The following is a 20,067-nucleotide window of genomic DNA, read 5'->3' as shown; positions in this document are numbered from 1 at the left end:
GTATATCCTCTTAATTGGCTAAAATGTGTATTAATCTAAAACTCAGTAAGTACTTCCTGGGTGAGATACTGATGTTTATAGAGAATTCAGAACACATGGCAGTATGTCCAAAACAATGAAATAGATGGGAACTGTGAAAACTAGCAAACTGTAGAGGGGATGATGGTCAGATAAGACATTCCTTAATGAACCATCTGGAAAAGCTCGGTGAAGTCCGGGACGGAGACCCGGTAGGCCTACGAGGACAGGTGGCTCTTAGAGGTGGAAGGTGGCGGTTCCCACACTCCCCCTCTTTTGTGTCTGCTGCCCTGGGCAGCAGCGACCGGTTTCCAGGGGTTGCCAGAGGGGCGGCTAGATGAATTCAGTGGGTAGTCCTGACGTGGTGGCTGTGGAGGAGCCCCCATGGGTCTCCGGACATGGCAAGAAGCCTGGCGTGGAACGGAGGTCGTGGCTGAGGCAGTCAGGGGAGAGCACAGGCATCGCTGCAGACGGTGGCAGCAAGCGCGCTGCGAGCAGGGCTCGGCCTCCCAGGCTCCAGCTTCTGCTCTGCAACCCTCGCTATGATCACAGCGCTCTCCTCTGCACATCGCAGCTTCGTGTGTCTCAGAGTCAGCGTCCCTGCTCCTGGGCTCTAGTTCCTCGCGATGGCTTCACAGGTCCCTGCGGGCCTGGTCTGCCCCTAGGAGATTCCTGTATGGGTGACCTGTAAACCATTGCACACTTCAAACACTCCCATTCCACCCAACATACATTTATGTAGGATCTAAAATACTGGCCATGGTAGAATTATAGATTGTTTAGAGTTAAAAGGACCCTAGAGATATCTAAATCTCCTGAGTTTTACAAATGAGGACACTGAAGCTCAGGGAGGTTGAGTTACTTACCCAGGGTCACACAGCCACCTTAGGGGCAGAGATGGGACTGGCAGCTTGATGCTCCATCCCACACTTCCCACATATGTAGACTTTGTCAGGATTTAGGCTGACTCGTCAGCTCAACTTTCAGTTATTTCACTGGAGGGAAAATTCGTGATATATCTCTATTGGAATTATTCACAGGATTCCAACCACTGCTAAAGCAGGTGTGTCTAGGCTGGAAATCAGAAGAAGAATTTGTAAAATTTTGGAAGATGAGCCAATTTAAAAAACCTAGAGGGAACATGTGTGGCTTGTACGTTCGTATATGGAAGGTGTTACGTTGTTTCATTTGTGGAGCGCTTTTGTCATTCTGGAGAAGATTTAGACATTGAATATACCAAAAGGTTTTCATTTGACTGTGATATGTTTTCCCCTGCCTGCCACCTCTGATAAGCGCTTGCAGGCGGGAGGCCTCATTGGCAGGCTGAGGTCATGCACAGGCCATTCACTTGCCAGGTACATGACACAGAGGGCAGCGAGCTGGAACTTTATCTTCCTCTCGGCACCTTGCCCTGCCCCACCAGCTCTTCCTCTGGAGCTCCTGGACTTCAGCTAGGGGGGTAGTTCCGTGCACAAGGGCCATATGTCCGCAGGCTTCAGGTAAGCCTGGAAGGAAGATGGAGGGAAAGAGCTATCTGGTCAGGTGGGCGGCCATTCCGAGCTAAATCCTGTGTGGTTATAACATGTAGCTTATGTGTTATAGTGCTTATGATACATGTTGTATTGAGGAGGATAAAGTGTCTCTATGTTGGTCATGAGAGTAGATTGCAATAAGACAATTAATAAATACTACTAATAATAATAATAATAAATACAATCACACTGGCTTGGCCAGGGCCAGTACTCTGCTTTCTTTGTCTAGAAGTGGTTTAGCAGAGTACATGTGAGGCTGCTGGCCTGGGGTCGCCACTCGTCACTCACCTGAGAGGAGGACGAAGATGTCTGGACCCTCCTGCTGCCTCTCGTTCCTCCAGACAGTGGTCTGCTGTTTGGGTGTCATCTCTGTCCTCAGAGCCACGTGTCAGAACCCGTCTCTGCTGGTCTGCACAAAACCTGTCCCTGGGCTGGGAATGGCCTTGCTGTTGGCCAGGCACACAGCACAGCCTGGCCTCGGGCTTGTCCACTCCCCATGTGGACACTCAGAACTGGCCCCTAACCCCGCGCCTGTGCTGTGTCCCCACAGGTGTCCCAGGCAGCAGCCGACCTCCTGGCCTACTGTGAGGCCCACGTCCGGGACGACCCTCTCATCGTCCCCGTGCCTGCGTCCGAAAACCCCTTCCGAGAGAAGAAGTTCTTTTGTACCATCCTCTGACTCCGTGGGTGGAGAAGCGCCTCCTGTTCTGTCAGTGCCACCCGGTGGGGACCCGCATGCCGGTAGCTTTAGGGACGCCCCTCCTGTCCCTACCCAGCCACAGCTGCAGGGAGGAGGGTCTCTCTGTCCTTTGGTTTCCTTCATTGCATTGATTTCACTTTTTCTTTCCATTTCTGTGTTATTTTCATTATTGGCAAAGAAACCAGACATTTTTCTAGCCAAATAACAAATGTGCCAAGTAAAAATAAGTATGGATTCAAGGGCTTCAATTTTTAAACATCAATTCCCAAGTTTAAATACATCAAGTTAATACATTCAGCGGATAATTTATTGAAAAACTGCATCCAACAATCCCCATTCCCAACAATTCAGCATCACATGAGAGCATTTTGACCCATTGAAATATATGGGTAAAATTTGCACCTCCCTCCCTGGAGAAAGCAGTTCTAGAAGGTCTCTATTTCCTGCTTTTCCATCATCCTGCTAAAAGGGAAATAACCTAAAGCATTGGAGGGTTTTCTTAATGTGTCTTCCTGGGGCCGTGTGGTGTAGACCCTGCTGAGGGCCCAGGCCCCTGGTTCCCTCTGCCACTGACCATGTTGGAGGTGGTCCTTCTACAGATGTAGATGCTGGGTGGATACTGTAGCAGGCTTATCCGTAAATGTACATGGTGACTGCTAGCTGTTCACGTGCTCCAGCTGGCTGGCCATCTCCCCTCTCCAAATGCCACCTCTTCCTGCTCCCTCCTATTCTGGCTCCTCCTCGGTCATTGTGACATGGGCTGTGTTAATGAGGACCCCCTGGGCACAGCACTGGGCCTGTGGGGCTTCACCAGGGTGGCCCCTGCCCCTGAGGAGTGAGTCACAGGGGCGGCAGCTCACTTGTGCCATCCACTGACCTGGGCAATGACAAATATTCACTTCTCTCATCCTCCAGCAATAATTACATGGCGTGAGCATAGGTGTGTTTTAAAGAGAGGGACACTGCGGCCCAGAAAGATGAGGTAGTTTCTCCCAGGTTATAGATAGTGAGCAGGAAAACTAGGACTTCAGTGCAGGCAGCCTGGCCCCAGAGCCCCCCTGAACCCCAGGGCTACGCTGCCTTCCAAGCGTCCCTGTCTGCAGGTAGACCCGCTCTGTGAAGACTGGCTGCGGCCGGCTGAGCAGCCCCCGTCTCTTCCCATTTTTGCCAGGAGGAGGCATGTCGGGCCGTATTCCGATAGTTTATGGAAGATGATACTTGGATGCCCCAGTGGAAGGCTCGACAGGTCTTGGTTTTTCTGAGACAAACTGGCAGGCCCCGCCTCAGTCGAGCTTACACCACTGTGATGAAAGAAGAGACAAACCCACAGGGGCAGCGAGCAGTTTGTCTACGTTCTATGACGTTGGGTGAAAACTGCCTCTGTCCCTGGTCCTGAATGGGGCTTCCGTGTGGGCGAGGCTGCTGTGGCCGGCCTGAAATGTTCTCACCTGCAACGTGGAGACAGTCATCATGACTCCTCCTGCCTCTCTGTCTAGGAGGACATAGAGAGGTACTGCATAAATGAAAGCCCTGATTATCATTTAAAACAAATAAATGTATTAGACACCATGCTATAATATAGGGAATAACACAAGACTTGAAACTGCCGTAGTCCAGTTGGAGGGCTAACGTAAAATGGCCTACAAAAAGGAAAATATACTTTTCCGACCAGTTAGTGACTTGTTACCCTTGTAAATGGTTTTAGTACATTTTTATTCTTTGCTTCTTTTGTTGAAACCTGTTCTTAGCTTCATTAGAGTTCACCGAAAACACCAGTGTTGTAAGGAGGCCGTGTGCTCCAGCTGCAGCAGAACTGATGCTGTGTGTGAGAATGAGGCTCCAGGTCCTTCTCTATCTTGGTTTACGACCGGGCTCTCTTTATTCTGTGGTCCATGTCAACATCATTAACCTGATGAAACAAAGCACAATCCATCAGAGAAGCTGAGAAAGTGGGACAGCACGGAAACTGGCTAAATCAGATCAAGGAAGAAAATGTGCTTCCAGGCTTTTCACCAGACTTTCTCCCCCTCGCCTTTCCTTTCTCTCTCTCCATAGTCTGCCTTCCTTTTCTTCCTTTCTTCCATATGTTCCTCCCTGAGATCTTTTTGGCCTTTTAGTACACCTTTTCTTTCCAAACCTATGGCATTTTGTGCGGCTTCTAACGTGTCCCTGAATTCAATGCTGTCTTCTTAAAAGCAAGTTCATGCACGTGGGGCATGAGCTACACAAATGTGTGAATGAGCCCACCCTTCTAGCCATTGTTGAGAGGTGAGTGGTATGGAGTGCCCTGTAGTGGGCGGCTGCCATTCTGTGTTTCCAGTTTGGGTGCAGCATCTGAGCCCCATTCCTGTAGTGGGGGATCACCCCTTGCATATAAACTTAGTGGGGTGCAGTGCCCCTCCCACTGTAGAAGTGGAGAGGTCTCGCCTGTCTCTCAGGCACAGCCCTTACCAGCACTGACCAGCCAGGGAGTGGCCAGTGACTGGGGTGAGCTCCTTGGACTCCCTGCTTGGGATGTGAAGAAATGAAGGGGTGCTGGGATTTATGTCACAGGAGCTGCAGCGGCCCAGGGGTGGCAGTGACCCAGCAGGGGAGTTACCTGGGACTGGAGGCTGCAGGGATGGTGTGTCCCCGGTAACAATGTCCAGAGGTGGCAGAGTCCTGAGCCCATCATCCCTGCTCCATTCCTGGGCCCCACTGAGCTGTCTTGGCTCCCACCCATCTTCCTGGATCTCCTTTCTAGCTTTCTGCCAATTCTTTGAGTCCCCAAGTTCCATCCAATAAATTCCTTATTCTTCCATGAAATAGCCTGGGTTGGATGTACGTATCATATGACCTCACAACTCCACATCAAGGTGTATACCCAACAGAAATGTGTACATATATTCACCAAAGGAAATGTACTATGTTCATAGAAGCACTATTCCTAATAAGCCCACCCTGGAAATCACCCAAATGCCACGTTGGAAGGATAAACAAATAATGATATATTCACACAGTGGAACCTGCACAGCAATGAAAGTGAGTGACCAGCCCTGCAGCTACACACTGTGCATGCGTGGGCCTCACGAGATAAGGCCAGCACGTGCCGTACGATTCCATGTTTATCAAGTGCAACCCCGGCAATGCTCGTCTCTGCTGTTGTAAGTAGGGGTGTCGGTCTCTCTGGACGGGATGATGACCAGGAGGGGCGCAAGGCAAGCCTGTGGGATGTTCTGTTTCTCCATGTGTTTCTGGATCTGGACACACTGGGTGTGTCTAGTTTGTGAAAATTCTTCGAGTGTACTCTTTGGATTTGTGCACTTTTCTGTATGTGTGTTATTCTTCAATAAAAAGTTAGATTTTGTGGCTAGCTGTCAAGAATCCTACGCTTATTTTTTTCTTTTCTGGCACTTTGATCAACCTTTTACTCCTTCAGGTATCAGATGATTGGTAGGACATTTAAGAGTGTGTCTGACATTATGAAATAGGAAGTGCTTACTATCCACAGCTATCTGGATGGAGAACAGGCTTTGAGCACTGTGCATACGTGTGAACACATTGTGCAGCGGCCATGCTAGTGGTTCATGTCTTTTAGGAAAACAGTGAGGAATCCTACTGGGGTATCCCGCTGGGAGCAGCCTCTCTGTAACTGAGGCAGGTGGCATCCTGTCAGCCTCTCCTGCGTCTGACCATCAGGAGTGAATGGAGGGGATGGCTGCCACAAAACCCAATTATCAACCACCTCCAGGAGCAGGAAATGAATCGAAGGCACCAGCCAGCTCAGCAAGGATGTGTCCTCTGAAGGCAGCCCTGGTCCCCCAGCCACCCAGCCCATAGATACACTGAGGCAAAAGGCTTCTTTGACTCTGTGCCCACCCACGGGGCACTAGGCCCCTCCCAAACCTCCGATGGTTTCTGAAGCTGCTGTCTCCTTTGCTCTCAGCTACCGTGTGGCCTCAGCCATTCTTCTTGCAGCTCTGACATGTTCAGTCCCAGAGTGATCAGAGTGGCTTCACGCTGGGACTCCTGCTACATGAGTCAGAAGGTCTTAGCTTTCATTCTATGTTCCAGCTTCCACGGAGCTCAACAATGAGTCTATGCATTGTCATCAGCCTTTCTCCGAGGGAGGGGAGCAAACCTAAGGTCAGAAGGAATTTCATTCTAGTGACTGTTCAGATTTGAGATGAAAATAATAATGACAGCTAACATTTTTACCTGAGAAGAAGAAGGACTCTGGTGACAGGTTAGACAGAATCGATTTACACTTCCATTTCCTTCAGCTCATCAGGCGGTGAGAAGATACCAGATCGCGGGAGTTTTATGGAGGACCAGAATGATGCTCCCTGCCCGGCCCCACGTTTCAGCCTCACCTCCTGGGCAGCACTGCACTCAGCACTGCGCATGGCCCACAACAGGGTGGTGGAGGGTAAGCTGGGGGTCTGCCCAGCTGCAGTTTTTCTAGGGGTAAGTGTGTATGAGTCAGTGTCAGCTCCCACTGGTCAGAACCAACATCCCCAGTTTCTAATAAAACTCTTACACATGATTCTGTTTTAGTTATAAATAATTACTAACTTGTCAACTTTTCAAGCCCCGGTATGGGGTGAACCATATGCTGGTGTTATTGTAAGCACTTACCTTCACAGATTCCTCAGTGACATGGAGTCTGCCCCTGACTTACTCTCCAGAGTCACTTTCCCACCTCACTCCCCCTCAAAACCTTGTGCTCCAGCCACACTGGCCATTATTCAAGCCTACCTCTCCAGCCCTGTTCCATGCTGCCTCAGGGCCTTTGCACCTACTGCTTCCTCTGCCTAGCACTCACCTCACTCCTTAGGGTTCTCCGTAGCTGCTAATCGTGTGGACAGACCCCCAGAAGACCCTGTGAAATAGTTGCCAAGGGAGGGAGGAGGGAACCTGTTTTTTGTTCAGTGCTTACATGTGTCAGGCACCCAGCAAAGGCGTTCACTTTTAATCTGTACAACAGTGGTGCAATGAATTATCCTCATTCTGTAGGTGTATATTCCTCATGTACACGAGGCACTAAGTTCAGATGAAGTTACTTGCCCAAGGCCGGCAGTTCCTAAGTGACTGGATTGGAATCCCAGCCCGCCCTCCTGACTTGATACCACCCAGCACCTGCCTGTCAAACCAGGGCAGCTAACAGAGGTCACCACCTCCTCCAGAGTCACATCAGCATGTCTTTAGTTAAAATGACACAGGAACAAGAAAATGAAAGGAGACGATGGGCCCCCTGGGAGACACATAGTGATTGAGCCAGAAGGTAGGACCAAAAGCACCCAGAGTGGGGTTCAGATCCTCACCCGGCTACTTCCTCGCCTCGCTGTGCTAGACATTCATTCCTCATCTGGTGAAATGAGAACAATAGTGCCTATTTCACAGGGGGCTCTTGAGGATTCCATGAAACAACACACATATCCAGCACTGCCTGGCACCGAACACGTGCTCAGTCAAGAGGCACGAACTGAATTTACCTTGTTAACAACTATTGTGGAAACAGGGCCAGACAGACAGAGACTCAGAGTTTAAAGTAAGACTTTGTCATTTACCAAAAACACATTGAAATACGGAGAGAGAGTAAAACTGACCAGCCAGTAGCAGGACACCCCCCACACTCCAACAGCTTAACACGTCAAAGTTACAGGCTTGTTCATACTCGAATGCAACCAAGGCCCCCACCTTCCCGGAACCGCCTTATGGAGAAGGGACCTCACGATATGCACAGAAGACAGAACCCGGCAGGTGGCCAGTTATCATGAGGACAGGAGACATGTGACCCTTCAGCTAACTGGGACCCAGCCACAGGCAGAGTCACAGGGCCAGCTCCCAGGTGTGACCCGAGTGACATCCAGATTCGTGTACTGTCTGGAGAACTACAATTTGCCAGAGAGAACTTGGGGTGGAGACTGTTGTAGAAGCCTGATCGTGGAAAAGGGGGCACACGGAGCTGGAGAACTCAGGCCTGGGGACGCCAGGGCAGAAGCCCCGTGAGCAGAACAGTGCAGGATAGTGGGCAGAAGAGCAGCACAGAGTTTCAGCCAGGAGATGGCACCGCTTTCCAAGTCAGCCTCATGAGGAACTGACTGTATGGGACCCAGAAAGGCCAGCTCCGGGGGCTGGAAGAAGCAGGAGCCGGGAATAGTGGGGGCCCCCAGTGTCCTCTGGGGATGACTTTTTCTGCCTAAGAAGATGGCACCTATTTTTATAGTTTTCCTGGAACTTATTGCTGAGATGGGACTCAACTCCACTAATAGAGAAAGGCTTGGAAAAAGTTTACTGCTGTGAGGAGAGAATCCCCCGAAGCAAACAGGCATTGGTGTGTTGACCGCAGAGCATCTTGGAAGAGAAGCAGCTTCAGTGGCACAGAGGGCACCCTGCTCCACACGGGAAACAGTCTCCATGTTCCTTCAAATGCCGCTACCTTTTCACAAGTTGACGTCTGGCATTTTGTAAACATCATACAAACAAGCTCTATTTTTTCCTGGAAATGGCCATCATTTGAAGAGATGAACTTCTAAACATCTTGATTGAAGAGTTCTCTAATAAAACGCAGCCTGAGTTTGGGGTCTGTAATGATTTGGTGACAATAGACTATGCATTAATACTTTTCTTTCTATAATGCAAATGCTGATAAAGTTAGGTTAAGATACACATATTCCATTTATCATGAAGACTGATAGAAAATAAGGCCCACAGACCTACTGAGAATAAATGCAGGACTCATTAAGAAAACACTGAGCTTAGGCTTTACCAGTATAATCTCTATCTTTAAATACATAGAAGTGATTAATTCGTTAGTGATCAGAGTGAGTCAGATATGTATAATACATATTCTATTGTTAGCACTCAGATAACGGCAGTGTATTACCAAGAGTTGGTTTGCTCACCGAAAGTCTTTATTAACTTGCATATAATTAATGTGAATTTCCAGCACATGTTTTTCTTCAACACAGCTATTTAAATTTTTTAGGACATGTTTGTTTACTGAACTACCAAATGCTGTAATAAACTATCGTTACAGTCTTTGCCTTAATTGGGAGAAGAAAAATAGGAACTCCAAAGAAGAAATTCTTTCTAACAGCTAGCCAAAGAAAATGTGTATAACGAAAGTCGTCTATGCCAGATTTAAAAGAATTCTCATTTTACAATAATGTGTCACTGGTGTCTGCCTCCTAAACATTAGACCGCACAGTTCCTGTCAGTTATGAGCTAGTTGTTTGAAGGCTCTAATTAATCCAAGTGATTTTTTTTTAACTTTATTACCAATGTGTATGCTGCTTCTGGCTGGTCCGGTGTTTGAAGTTATTGCACAAAGGGGCACATGAAGCAAAAAGGCTCTGGACCACGTAAAGTGGGAGAAACACCGAGGGCAGCTCATTGTCACTGAGTATTTCCACACACCAGGGAGCATGTGGGCCTGGACGCTCACAGGCTTCTTTCTCCATCAGCTGTGCGCTGTTCCCACTCCTATTTTATAGCTGAGGAAGCAGAGGAGTGGTGTGCAGCCGAATGGAGACAACCAGGTTGGGAAAGGGAGCAGGTACCAATCTGCAGCACTTGCCAATTTCCATGGTGTAAATACTCCCACCAAGTTACCAACAGGACAGCAACAGGCTTGCAAAAGTCCTGAAGATTTAACACTCGGCTCTCACTGGCCAATCCAGTCACTCGCTCACGTTCACAAAACACAATCAGTAGAGAAAAGAGCTGTGATATGAACCAGGAAGTTTGACTTCAGAGCCTGTGATCCCAACTGCTATGTCATCCTGTTTAGGAAGAATAACCCACAAGGGAGAAAGGGGATGGAAAAGGGGCCCCACCAGTCCCAGGGCTGCACCTGAGTGACGGTCAGAGTCAGGGAGGCTAAGGTCCCACTGCTCTTACTTGAGACGTCAGTAAGAAACGTGGAGAAAAAGTAAATTGTGTAACATCATGAGCTCTCAGAGGAAGAAAAATCTACAAAAGCTGTCCAGTGACCCCTCTTAAGTTTAAAGAGATACTATAGCTTTTATTTTTGCTTTTTAATAAAAAATGTCCTGTTCCAGAGAGATCCTTAGGTGCTGGAGCAGACAGTTAAGCTGCTTTTATTAGTGAAGTTGCTGCAAATCTCTTTAACCTCTAAGAAGTGAGACACGAAGAAACTCCTGCCTGGGTCTTTTTCCTGGGCGAGGAGTCCTTGGGCTCCAGGGCAGAAAGAGCCCAGAGTGCAGCTGAGTGAATGTCCTTGGAAGCTTCCTTACCCAGCAGCAGCTAGAGACTTGGTGGATAAAGATTTCTTCACTCTCACCCCTTAGTTGACATAACTCTGAAGCAGTTCCCACAGAATCCCAGAATTCTGTGCCCACAAGCTAACTGGCCTGATAACACACCACGTACTCACTGCCTGCCTTTCCTTGTCTTACTCCCCGTCTCCTCTACTTGTACTTCCTGGGATCACCTTTTAAATAAACCCCTTATCTCAGGGTCAGCTTCTGGGGGGACTCAAAAGACAGCAGAGAACAATGGTGTATATAACCTGAGTGGTTGCACATCAAAGGCTTGGCACACTTCCTACCCATCATGTCCGTCAGGGTCCGACCGGAGAATCAGAAGCAGCAGAAGTACATGTAGTAAGAAATGTACTGCAAGGAATTGGCTTATGTGATTGTGGGGCTGGCTAGGCCGGCTGGAACGGTCAGGCAGGAGCAGATGCTCCTCCAGGTGGAATGTCTCCTCCTTCTGGGAAGCCTCAGCTCTGCTCTTAAGACCTTTCAACTGATGAAGGGAAGCCCACCCAGGTTATCAAGGGAAACCGTCTCTTACTGAAGGTCGGCTGCTTACATACTTTAATCACATCTACAAACTGTCTGCGTAGCAGCATCTAGATTAGTGACCAAATGAATAAGTGGGGACTGAAGTCTGGACAAGTTAACAAGTGAAAAAGACCATCATGATCATGATAAATGCTCAGAAATGTCAGGCTGTTAGTCAATAAGGAAAAAGAAAATGGGACACGAGCAGGAACAGCAGCACTCTGCAGACCCGTGCCAGGGCAGTGTTCTGGAACTTTCTTCTTGGCTTGTCTTCCCTCTTCTTCATTCTTGTCAGAGGTTTTGTGGAATACCTTGAGAAACATAAAAAGCATTGTTTCCCCAAATCAATTTATGAAATACTTATATTCACCACATGCTAATTTACTACTTACTGTGTACTTTGCACCTTGGCACTTAAAGGACATAGGCAGATAAAGTTTCTTTTCTCTACACCTTTCAGGGCAGAGATTGCTGACTCCATAGACTGCCGGGGGCGAGGGCAGGGGGCGAGGGTTGTAAGGGGGGGTGCCTGTTCAGGGCTGTCCCGGGGGTTGTGGGATCAGTGGGCTCAGACAGGAAGTCAAGATCCCCGTTTTAAGGAGTTAGGAAGCCAGGATTGTTTACATGGAGACCCAGAAGTAGATTCAGGTTTTGTGAGGCCTGAGGCTCATGTACAATGTGGGTGACCCACTTTAAGCGAAGGAATTCCTGGTTACAAAATCAGTATCAGGGCTTGTCGCAAACCCTGAAGCTTTAGCTTCATTACCCTCAAGGTAAAAGCTCCATTTCTGCTAAGACCTGAGACATTAGTAGGAATTAACCAGGCCAAAATCTGGAGGAACAGAGAGCAGGCCAGCATTTGACAAATGCAGGGAAAGAAAGTGGGTGGGGTCTGGGAGCTGCAGGCAGTTCTGGAGGCCTGGGCAAGGAGTTGGAAGTGGGGAAGTGGCAATGGGGGAGCTGGGAGAGGGTGATGGTGAGGGGCCAGGTAAACTGAGGTAGGGAGTTTGAGCTTTTTGCTGAGGGCAGTAGAGAGCCCTAGAGGGTTTGAGGAAGGCTGTGCCATTCGGACTGCTCGCTATGACCACAGTGGGGAGAGGGGATTGATAATCAGGAGAGTAAGCCTCCCCACTGCCTCCCGCCACAACCCTGACCCCATTTCCTCCCTCCTCCGCTGAGTTTTATTTCGTTAATATAACTGCTCCAATTACAAGCTTAAATCGTTTCCTCTTAAGTTGTCAGTGCTCACAGTTGTGTGCATTTCAAAGGGTGTCTGCAACGCAGGGTGTGAGGGCACTCTGTCCAGACTGGTCCCGCCATCTGTCTCCTCCCTCTTCTCTGAATAAGAGAGCGCATCTCCCACCCCCAAAAAAACATGTGAGCAGGCTCATTGCAGAGTCAGTGACCTGTTGAGCTTTGAACTCCATATGAATACTGTTAAAGAAAACAATTCATGGCACCTGTTGAAGAGGTAAGGTAGGTTTTATTCCAAGGGGGCATGGCTCTAGGCTTAGGGCCACTAAGTACCTCATGTAAGTGGTATGCATCAGTATTTGCGCTTTTGTGACACGTTTATTTCACTGAGCATGATGTCCTCAAGGTTCCTCCATGTAGTAGCGTGTGTCAGGATGTCCTTCCTTTTTAGACTGAATAATATTCCGTTGTATGTATGCGCCACCGTTTATCTATTCATCCCTGGACGGACATGACGTTGCTTCCAGCTCTTGGCAGTTGTGACTAGTGCTACGTAAACACAGGCGTCAAGACTCCTTTTGGAAGCACGCTGGGCCTCTGGCAGAGCGGAGTGAGCTGTCAAGGTTACTACTGTAATCAGCACACTGTACTATATGCTAGTTTCTCACTTTTTTGACCATGACCCACAAAAACAAGAAAGCACACATTTTATATCACAACCCAGGACATACGTGCTGCTGTGGTCTAAAATGTTTGTGTGCCTCCCAAATTCATATGTTGAAATCCTAACCCCAAAGGGGATGGTGGTAGCAGGTGGGCCTTTGGGAGGTGCTTAGCTCATAGGGTGGAGCCATCACAAGTGGGATTAGTGCCCTTATGAATGAGGCGCCAGGGGGTCTCTAGCCCCTTCCACCACGTGAGAACACCACAAAAAGGCACCCGGTATGATCCAGCAATTCCACTTGTGGGTATTTATCTAAAGAAAACAAAAAAACTGATTCAAAAATATATATACATCCCTGTGTTCATTGCAGCATTATTCACAATAGCCGAGATATGGAAACAAACATGAATGGATAAAGAAAATGTGGTCTATTATTAATGGAATATTATTCAGCCTTAAAAAAGGAATGAAATCTTGCCATTTACGACAATGTGGATGGACCTCGAGGGCATTATACTAAGTGAAATAAGTCAGAGAGAGACAGACAAATACTGTTTGATCTCACTTATAAGTGGAATCTGAAAAAATGAACAAGCTCATAGCTACAGAGAACAGATTGCTGGTTGCCAGAAGCTGGGGGTGGGGGGGAGAAATGGGTGAAAGTAGTCAAAGGTACAAACTTCCAGTTATAAGATAAATGAGTCCTGGGGATGTAATGTACAGTATGGTGACTATAGTTAATAATACTGTATTGCATATTTGAAAGTTGCTAAGAGAGTAGATCTTAAAAGTTCTCATCACAAGAAAAAAGATTCTGTAACTGGTGATGGATGTTAACTAGACTTATTGTGATCATTTCACAATGTATATAAATATCAAATCATTATGTTCTACACCAGAAACTAATATAATGTATCTCAATTATACCTTAATTTAAGAAATTAACATTTTTTAAAAGCTATCTGTTCTTACAGTAGTAATATTGCAAAAAAATGTGTTCAAAATTATTGGTTCAGACCAATGTAAGAATCCCCTAAGTGATTTAGCAGATTAATGAGTTAAATTTACGGGCTAAAATTGTACAGAGGAAATATCCAAGTCCTGGATCGGTCACACAGTAACTTACAGCTGTGTTATAAACTACGCTTATAATGAGGGAGAGAAGCAATTGAGAAGAATTGCTCATGTGACATGGGCCATCTGTCTTCTCTCTTCTCAAAGTAGGTTCATATTCTGTTGACCTCCTCTTGGGTCATTACAGTGACAGAAAAGAGCCTGTAGTTAGGAGCCGAAAACACTGAAGTTCGGAAACACCGAAGTGAATCTAACTGCACTGAATTCCTTCAAAGCCTCAGCCTTGTTCTGTGACACTATCTTCCCCTGTCGAGTTAACACGGCAAAAAGTCATCACGATGCGAGAGACCGTCTGGAACCAGCAGCCCCCGTTCCAGGTATAAACCAGAAAGAAAGCCCACTCGTGTGCCTATGGCAGTGGGCACAAGAGGAAGTGTGGAAAGACTGTGACAGGGAAAACCTGAAACACCTTAAACAGGTGGCACAGCCCAGGGTTAGGACGAAGACCCTGACGTGACAGGTAATCTGGCTTTGAATCCTGGTTCCACCACTTAGTGGCTGTGTGACCTTGAATGGGTTACTTAGCCTCTCTGTGTCTCAGTTTCCTTGTCTATAAAATAGGTTAGTAGTACTACCTGTTATGAGGATAGGTGAATGAGAATTTGTAAAGCACTTGGAACTGTGCCTAGTAGATAATATATATGTCCATCAGTGGGGAAGTGCAAAAATAAACAGTGACATCAGTCACATAAACAGTATGTCATCCAATGACATACTCTCATACTAAGCAGCTGAAATGAATGAATTAGATCTACATATGCCAAGTAAGACAGGCATTGGAAATACAATGTTGAATGAGAAGAGCAAATTGTAGCACAATACATAAAATATGCTATTTAGGTAAATTTGAAAAACAAAATACTACTACATATTTTGATGGACACACACATACACAGAAACATAAAGTATAAAAACATGGACCAGAGGATATTCCTCAAATTCAGTATGTTGGATAACTGAGAAGGAAGAAGAGAGGGAATGCAATTGGAGGGAACAAAGAATGCTCCAAGTGAACCTGCAGCGAAGCCAACTTTCTGGGGGACAGAGGCTTTCCCACTGTGCAGGCTGAGCCCCAGACCACTTTGGAGGTGACTGTGACTCTTAGGGCTCTGCCTTTATCTGTGTACATAGCTGCATGCCACTCAAGGTCCCCCACCTTCCAAAACTGCTGCCTTAGTACGGCAGGCACTCTTTCTCTTTTTCACCTTTAGACCCCAGGGCCAGCCTCAGTGTCTGGCTCTGAGCAGATACTTAATCATTTGTTGAATTAAATTTCAAAACAGGAAATTTAGTAACATGTTGAAACAATTTGAATGTCAAGACATTTGTAAAGTGCTAATATAGTGAAGTCAATATGATAATCTACCCTCAGTGTGAGAAAAGCTTGAGTTAGCTACGTGTGGCAAGTTCATTACCAAAGGGGGTGGATTCTAACCAGTGAAGGATGTCGTCACATCATGGATTTTCAGCCATTGCAGGGACAGCGAGTGAAGTGCTGAGCACTGACATGCAAAGATGACAGAGGAGGTGCAGTTAAGTCAATGCTGGATCCCACTGCCCATCACTGCAGGGTTATCTGATAAACAGGAGGATAGGCTGTCCGGATCCCTGCTGAAGTCCCATGTCCACATATGTCACTCCCACCCTCCTAGCTCGTTGCTCTCTTACAGCCATACTCATCCTTCTTCTTCCTCCTCTCAAGGGCCTCCAGCACCCCGGTGCCTTACTTCCTCCTATTCACCCAGTCTTTTCTTTTGCTCATTTTTCTCCCTAATCGTCTATGGGCCATCTCTTCAACCTCCCTCTTGCCAACTGTCTAGGTTCCCTTACCCTACTTTCTTTGAGCCCACCTGGCAGAACCCCAACCCTGGATAAACCCAACTATTAGTCTTGTTGGCTCCCTTCATCCTCAACCTGCTGAGCTCTGATGAGAGCTTGGAAATCCTTTGATGCGATGGTAGTCTCCCAGGCTTCTGCCTCTGCTGTGAGAAGACCATGGCTCAGGCAGCGACTCTCCCTTCGTCATGGATCCCAGAACAAGACAATCAAGGTCGAGCCACCCCAACCTATGCACGATCTACAGCAGTCAGCCCCACCATCTGAGCCAGTGTGAATACTGAGTTCTGGTGTGCTTTAATTAGCAGCAGCAGCAGATTCATACAGCTCTCCACCCTCTCCGTGCCTCTGGCCTTGGAAGAAAGGCAACTAACATTTTCTGAGCACCAGCTAGTGCCAGGTACTTTCACACAGTTTTGTTTCGAAAATCCTATGTGGTAGTCATGATTTTTCACATTCTACACACAGGGAAACTGAGGCTTAGAGAAATTAAGTAGCTTATCCAAAGTTATAATTTTAGTAAGTGACAGAGTGAAGATTCCAAACCAGGTTTCCTGACTTCATGAAAAACACGACTTCCTGCCAAATACGTTATAAAAATCAGACGAGGTCGCTGGAGTATTTGATTGCCATCTCCAGAGAAGATAAAGACAGGTTTTGTTCCCTAGCACTAGTTTTTCAGGGGAAAGAGACATTCACCTCATCGTTTGTAAACAAGAAGGAAACACTGTTTAATAGTGTGTAAGAGTGGGATCTGGCACTGAAAGCATAGAAAAAACTCACCCTAATACATACATCAATATGGATAATGAACCCTATGCATAATTAGCTATTTGGAATTACCCTTTTATCTTTTAAGATCAAAATATCATCCTGTCCTCTGACTCCGAATGGCTCTAAGATATTCTTGCTGAATTAATGTCATGTCATTTTGGAAACCTCATGCCGTCCTCCCTCTAGCATTTAAAATTAATTTCTTGTAAAATAGCTCTGCATTTCACCGTAAGGCTACTCTACACATTTCAGTCAAAAAGCTTTGAAGTAATTTTAATACTGTATCTTGGGCAAATATAAAAATAGTGTTGATTTTTAATCTAAACAAAAGACGAAAGTGTGGGAGAAACTGGGTTTTCCTTTTCTTTCATCTCTAAAAGCAAGACTCCTAACATACCTCAAGGTACAGAATGAACAATGAGGAAAAAAATGAAAAAATCAGGGGAGAGGAGAATACAAATGCATCTCCTCCTATGTGCATAAACCCAGTCATTCTGAGAGTTTTAAGTTACCGGATTCTGCAATTCGGGCAGTGTGTAGCTGTGAAGAATGACTAAGGGAAATTCATCACGTTATGCATAATATAGTTGAAAGAAAAACTGAGGCGCCGACCTCCAGATGAGCAAAATGGAAAGATCTGGAATTTTTCATTAAAAGGGATTTAGTATGTACTCAAAGTTGGACTATGTTGATTGAAGACAATTAAGCATTAATAAAAAAGAGACCAAATTTTACTTAGATTTTTAAAACTTGCTCTATTGACAATCTATTTCATTTTTTTAAGATTTTTTTTTTTTAATTTACTTTATGGAACCTGACAGCCAATTATAATATGGAAAACCTGTTTCATCCACGGCACGGAGCAAATCAGTTCCCGTGTTTAATGTTGCTGAGCTTCCCAACGCCGGGCTGCCTTCTTCCTTGCTTAGATTGTTCCTGTTCTTTCTAATTACCTTCTTTGTTTTCAACAGCTTCACCTTGGTTCATTTTACACCCAGCCTGGTGGTCATCTTTGGTTTTCGACGTCGTCTACATCGCCTGTTAGTGTGCGAGGGCTCCTCGTGCAGCCTCTGTTTAATCAGCCCCTGGGGCACAACTCAAAGAAATGGGCACTCGCTCCACCTGGGCACCGAAACAGCCCATGGTAAGGGCTCAGGGCTGCCTGTCCCGCACCAAGAGGAGGAGTTTCAAATGTGAGCCATGTTTGAATAGGCCCAGGAGGGGCCTCTGAATGCAACTCAGTGGAGAGGAAGTGACAGCAGTGGTTTATTTAGCAATAGTTATGGGATCTTCTGATTAACGATGGGAGGCTCGCTTGTTATTAATATTTTGTGTTATAACTATAATTATAAAGGTTTCTTTATTTTAAAAAATGCTTGCACACCTGCCAGTTACTTATTTTAGCAGGAAACCTAGTCACGAAGGGGCAAGTGTCCACATGGTGACAACTACGGTCTATCCTGAGTTTGATCCATTTTAGAGACTGTAACAGCCCTTTTCCTTGTGCTGGGTCTGTTTGCTTGTTCTTTGTGTGCCTCCCTCACTAGAGTGGAAGTTCTGTGAAGGCAAGAACCAAGTTTGTTTGGTTCTCATTTGTAACCTTAGTGGTTCCAGGCGTACTATATAGACACATCATAAATATTTGTTGAAAGAGAGGAAGGGAGGGAGGCAGGAAGATAGGAGGACAGGAAAGAGAAAATGAAGGAGAAAGGAGGGAGGGAGGTAAGGAAGACTATTATCCAAATCTGGCAAATTTTTACGACCGGTGAGTTTTGGGTCCATGATGCAATGCCTGTCCTTGTTTTCACACTTCCAGTGGGCTTCATTCTTTCCGGCACCTACCTCGCACCAGCCTTCCTCTCTAGATTCCTCTCTCTATCATAGTCTTCAAACTCACTACCAACTCTAGCCATTGAAATATGCATTCTGAGGAGTCAACTAGCTAATGAACAAATTAGTCCATAATATCAGCAGAAAGCCAGGAGAACTTTCTGGTAGTAAGGGCAGTCTAGGGAGTCTTACAGAGACAATGGACACTTGTTTGCAGTCAGAGCCGTTAGCGACTCTAGCTTTGCCTGTTGCAGACTAGCCTAGGGTCCGTCTCAGTAACTTTGACCTCTGTAGTGTAGCAGAGCCCCTGTGCGGGTGACCCCTCCGGGACTGAGAACACCCCCGAGGGTATTTGATGTGGCTGCTGTTGTGCATTTTAGCATTTCCTTTCAGCTTAAAGGAAATGCAGGAAGTAACAGGGTGCCAAAAAAATGGATACATATTTTAAGAAAGGAAAAAACTATAAAATTGTAATACTCGATATATACCAATAACAAAACATGAAGACAAGTCATGTTTGACTTCTTTCTGCAATTACAAGAGGTGCTCAAAGTGGTTACCATCAGCGTCCAGACACTTCTCATTACGGTGAACTACTACTTGAGCAACGGTGATGAAAGTGTCCACTTGTATACATTTTTTTGGCACCCCAGTAGTTCATTAAGTTAAAAATGGCAGAAGACTCAGCAGAGGAGTTGGGATTCTGGCCCTAATACAAATGTTGCAAAGAACCCCTTTTGTCCCCAAATTCCCCTGTAGGGAAACTTCTCCGTGTCAAGATGTAACTGGACAATGGATATCTGAGATGTAGAGTTGATAGACTGAATCAAGGTGTGTCCAGTCCTTTTTGTTTATGTTATTTTGTTTGTTTTAAAACCACTGTTAGAATCAGTTTCTTTTCCTTAAGCTTTGTGGTGTCTTTTCCAGGGGTTAAGTTTGCATATGCCTAACTTTAGTCTGCATATCTTCATATTAATGTTGAGAGCAGAGTAAGAAACTAATATTTATAGACTTTAACCATATGTGTTCTCATTTAATATTCAAAACAGCTCACTGAAGTATGTGCCCTGCATCTCATTTCACAGATTAGGAATCTGAGACCTAAGCGGCTAAGTCCTTTCCTTGCTCAAGGTCACAAGCTAATAAATGCAAATTTGGGTTTTGACCTCAGATTTTTCTGATAGACCTGCAGACATGATTCTAATTCTGTTTTCTCTCTTACAAAGTTTTCCGAATTTTAAATCGTATGACATTGGATTCTGCCCAAGTCACCTAAGTAATGTGTGCTCTTTCACTTTACCATTCTGAACTTCTAAATGTTTCATATTTGGACATCTCTAGTCATATATTTGATAGAAAGGAATTTGGTATCATTCGTGATAGTTTTTAAGTGTTTATAATATTCAATAGCAAGGTCCCCAAAAATCTATCAAAATTGGACTTGACTAAAAATGTATAATACAAATAAGAAATAAGAAATATGTGCACATGGCAGTGCACGTGCTGGAACAGAAGTGGTAAAGTTAAAAGAAATTATTCTGTATTAGGAAGAAGACAAGTTCATCTTTTAAAGATAAAATGACTCAGTGTGAA

General features: G+C 45.9%; 1 protein-coding gene across 3 annotated transcripts in view; it reads left to right on the top strand.

The window, feature by feature from the left end:
- Positions 1-5,602, top strand: part of GNG4 (G protein subunit gamma 4) — a 45,954-nt gene extending 40,352 nt beyond the window's left edge. For all 3 annotated transcript variants that reach the window (XM_019747010.2, XM_019747008.2, XM_019747009.2), the window contains exon 4: positions 2,101-5,602. In XM_019747010.2, the coding sequence (XP_019602569.1) occupies positions 2,101-2,229 (129 nt within the window). In that variant the 3' untranslated portion in view covers positions 2,230-5,602. The remainder of the gene's footprint in view (positions 1-2,100) is intronic.
- Positions 5,603-20,067: the final 14,465 nt, after the last annotated feature.

The sequence above is a fragment of the Rhinolophus sinicus genome, linkage group LG12, assembly GCF_036562045.2.
Source record: "Rhinolophus sinicus isolate RSC01 linkage group LG12, ASM3656204v1, whole genome shotgun sequence".
Classification (NCBI taxonomy): domain Eukaryota; kingdom Metazoa; phylum Chordata; class Mammalia; order Chiroptera; family Rhinolophidae; genus Rhinolophus; species Rhinolophus sinicus.
Note: the sequence above shows the minus strand (reverse complement) of the source record. Positions and strands in the feature narration are given on the sequence as shown.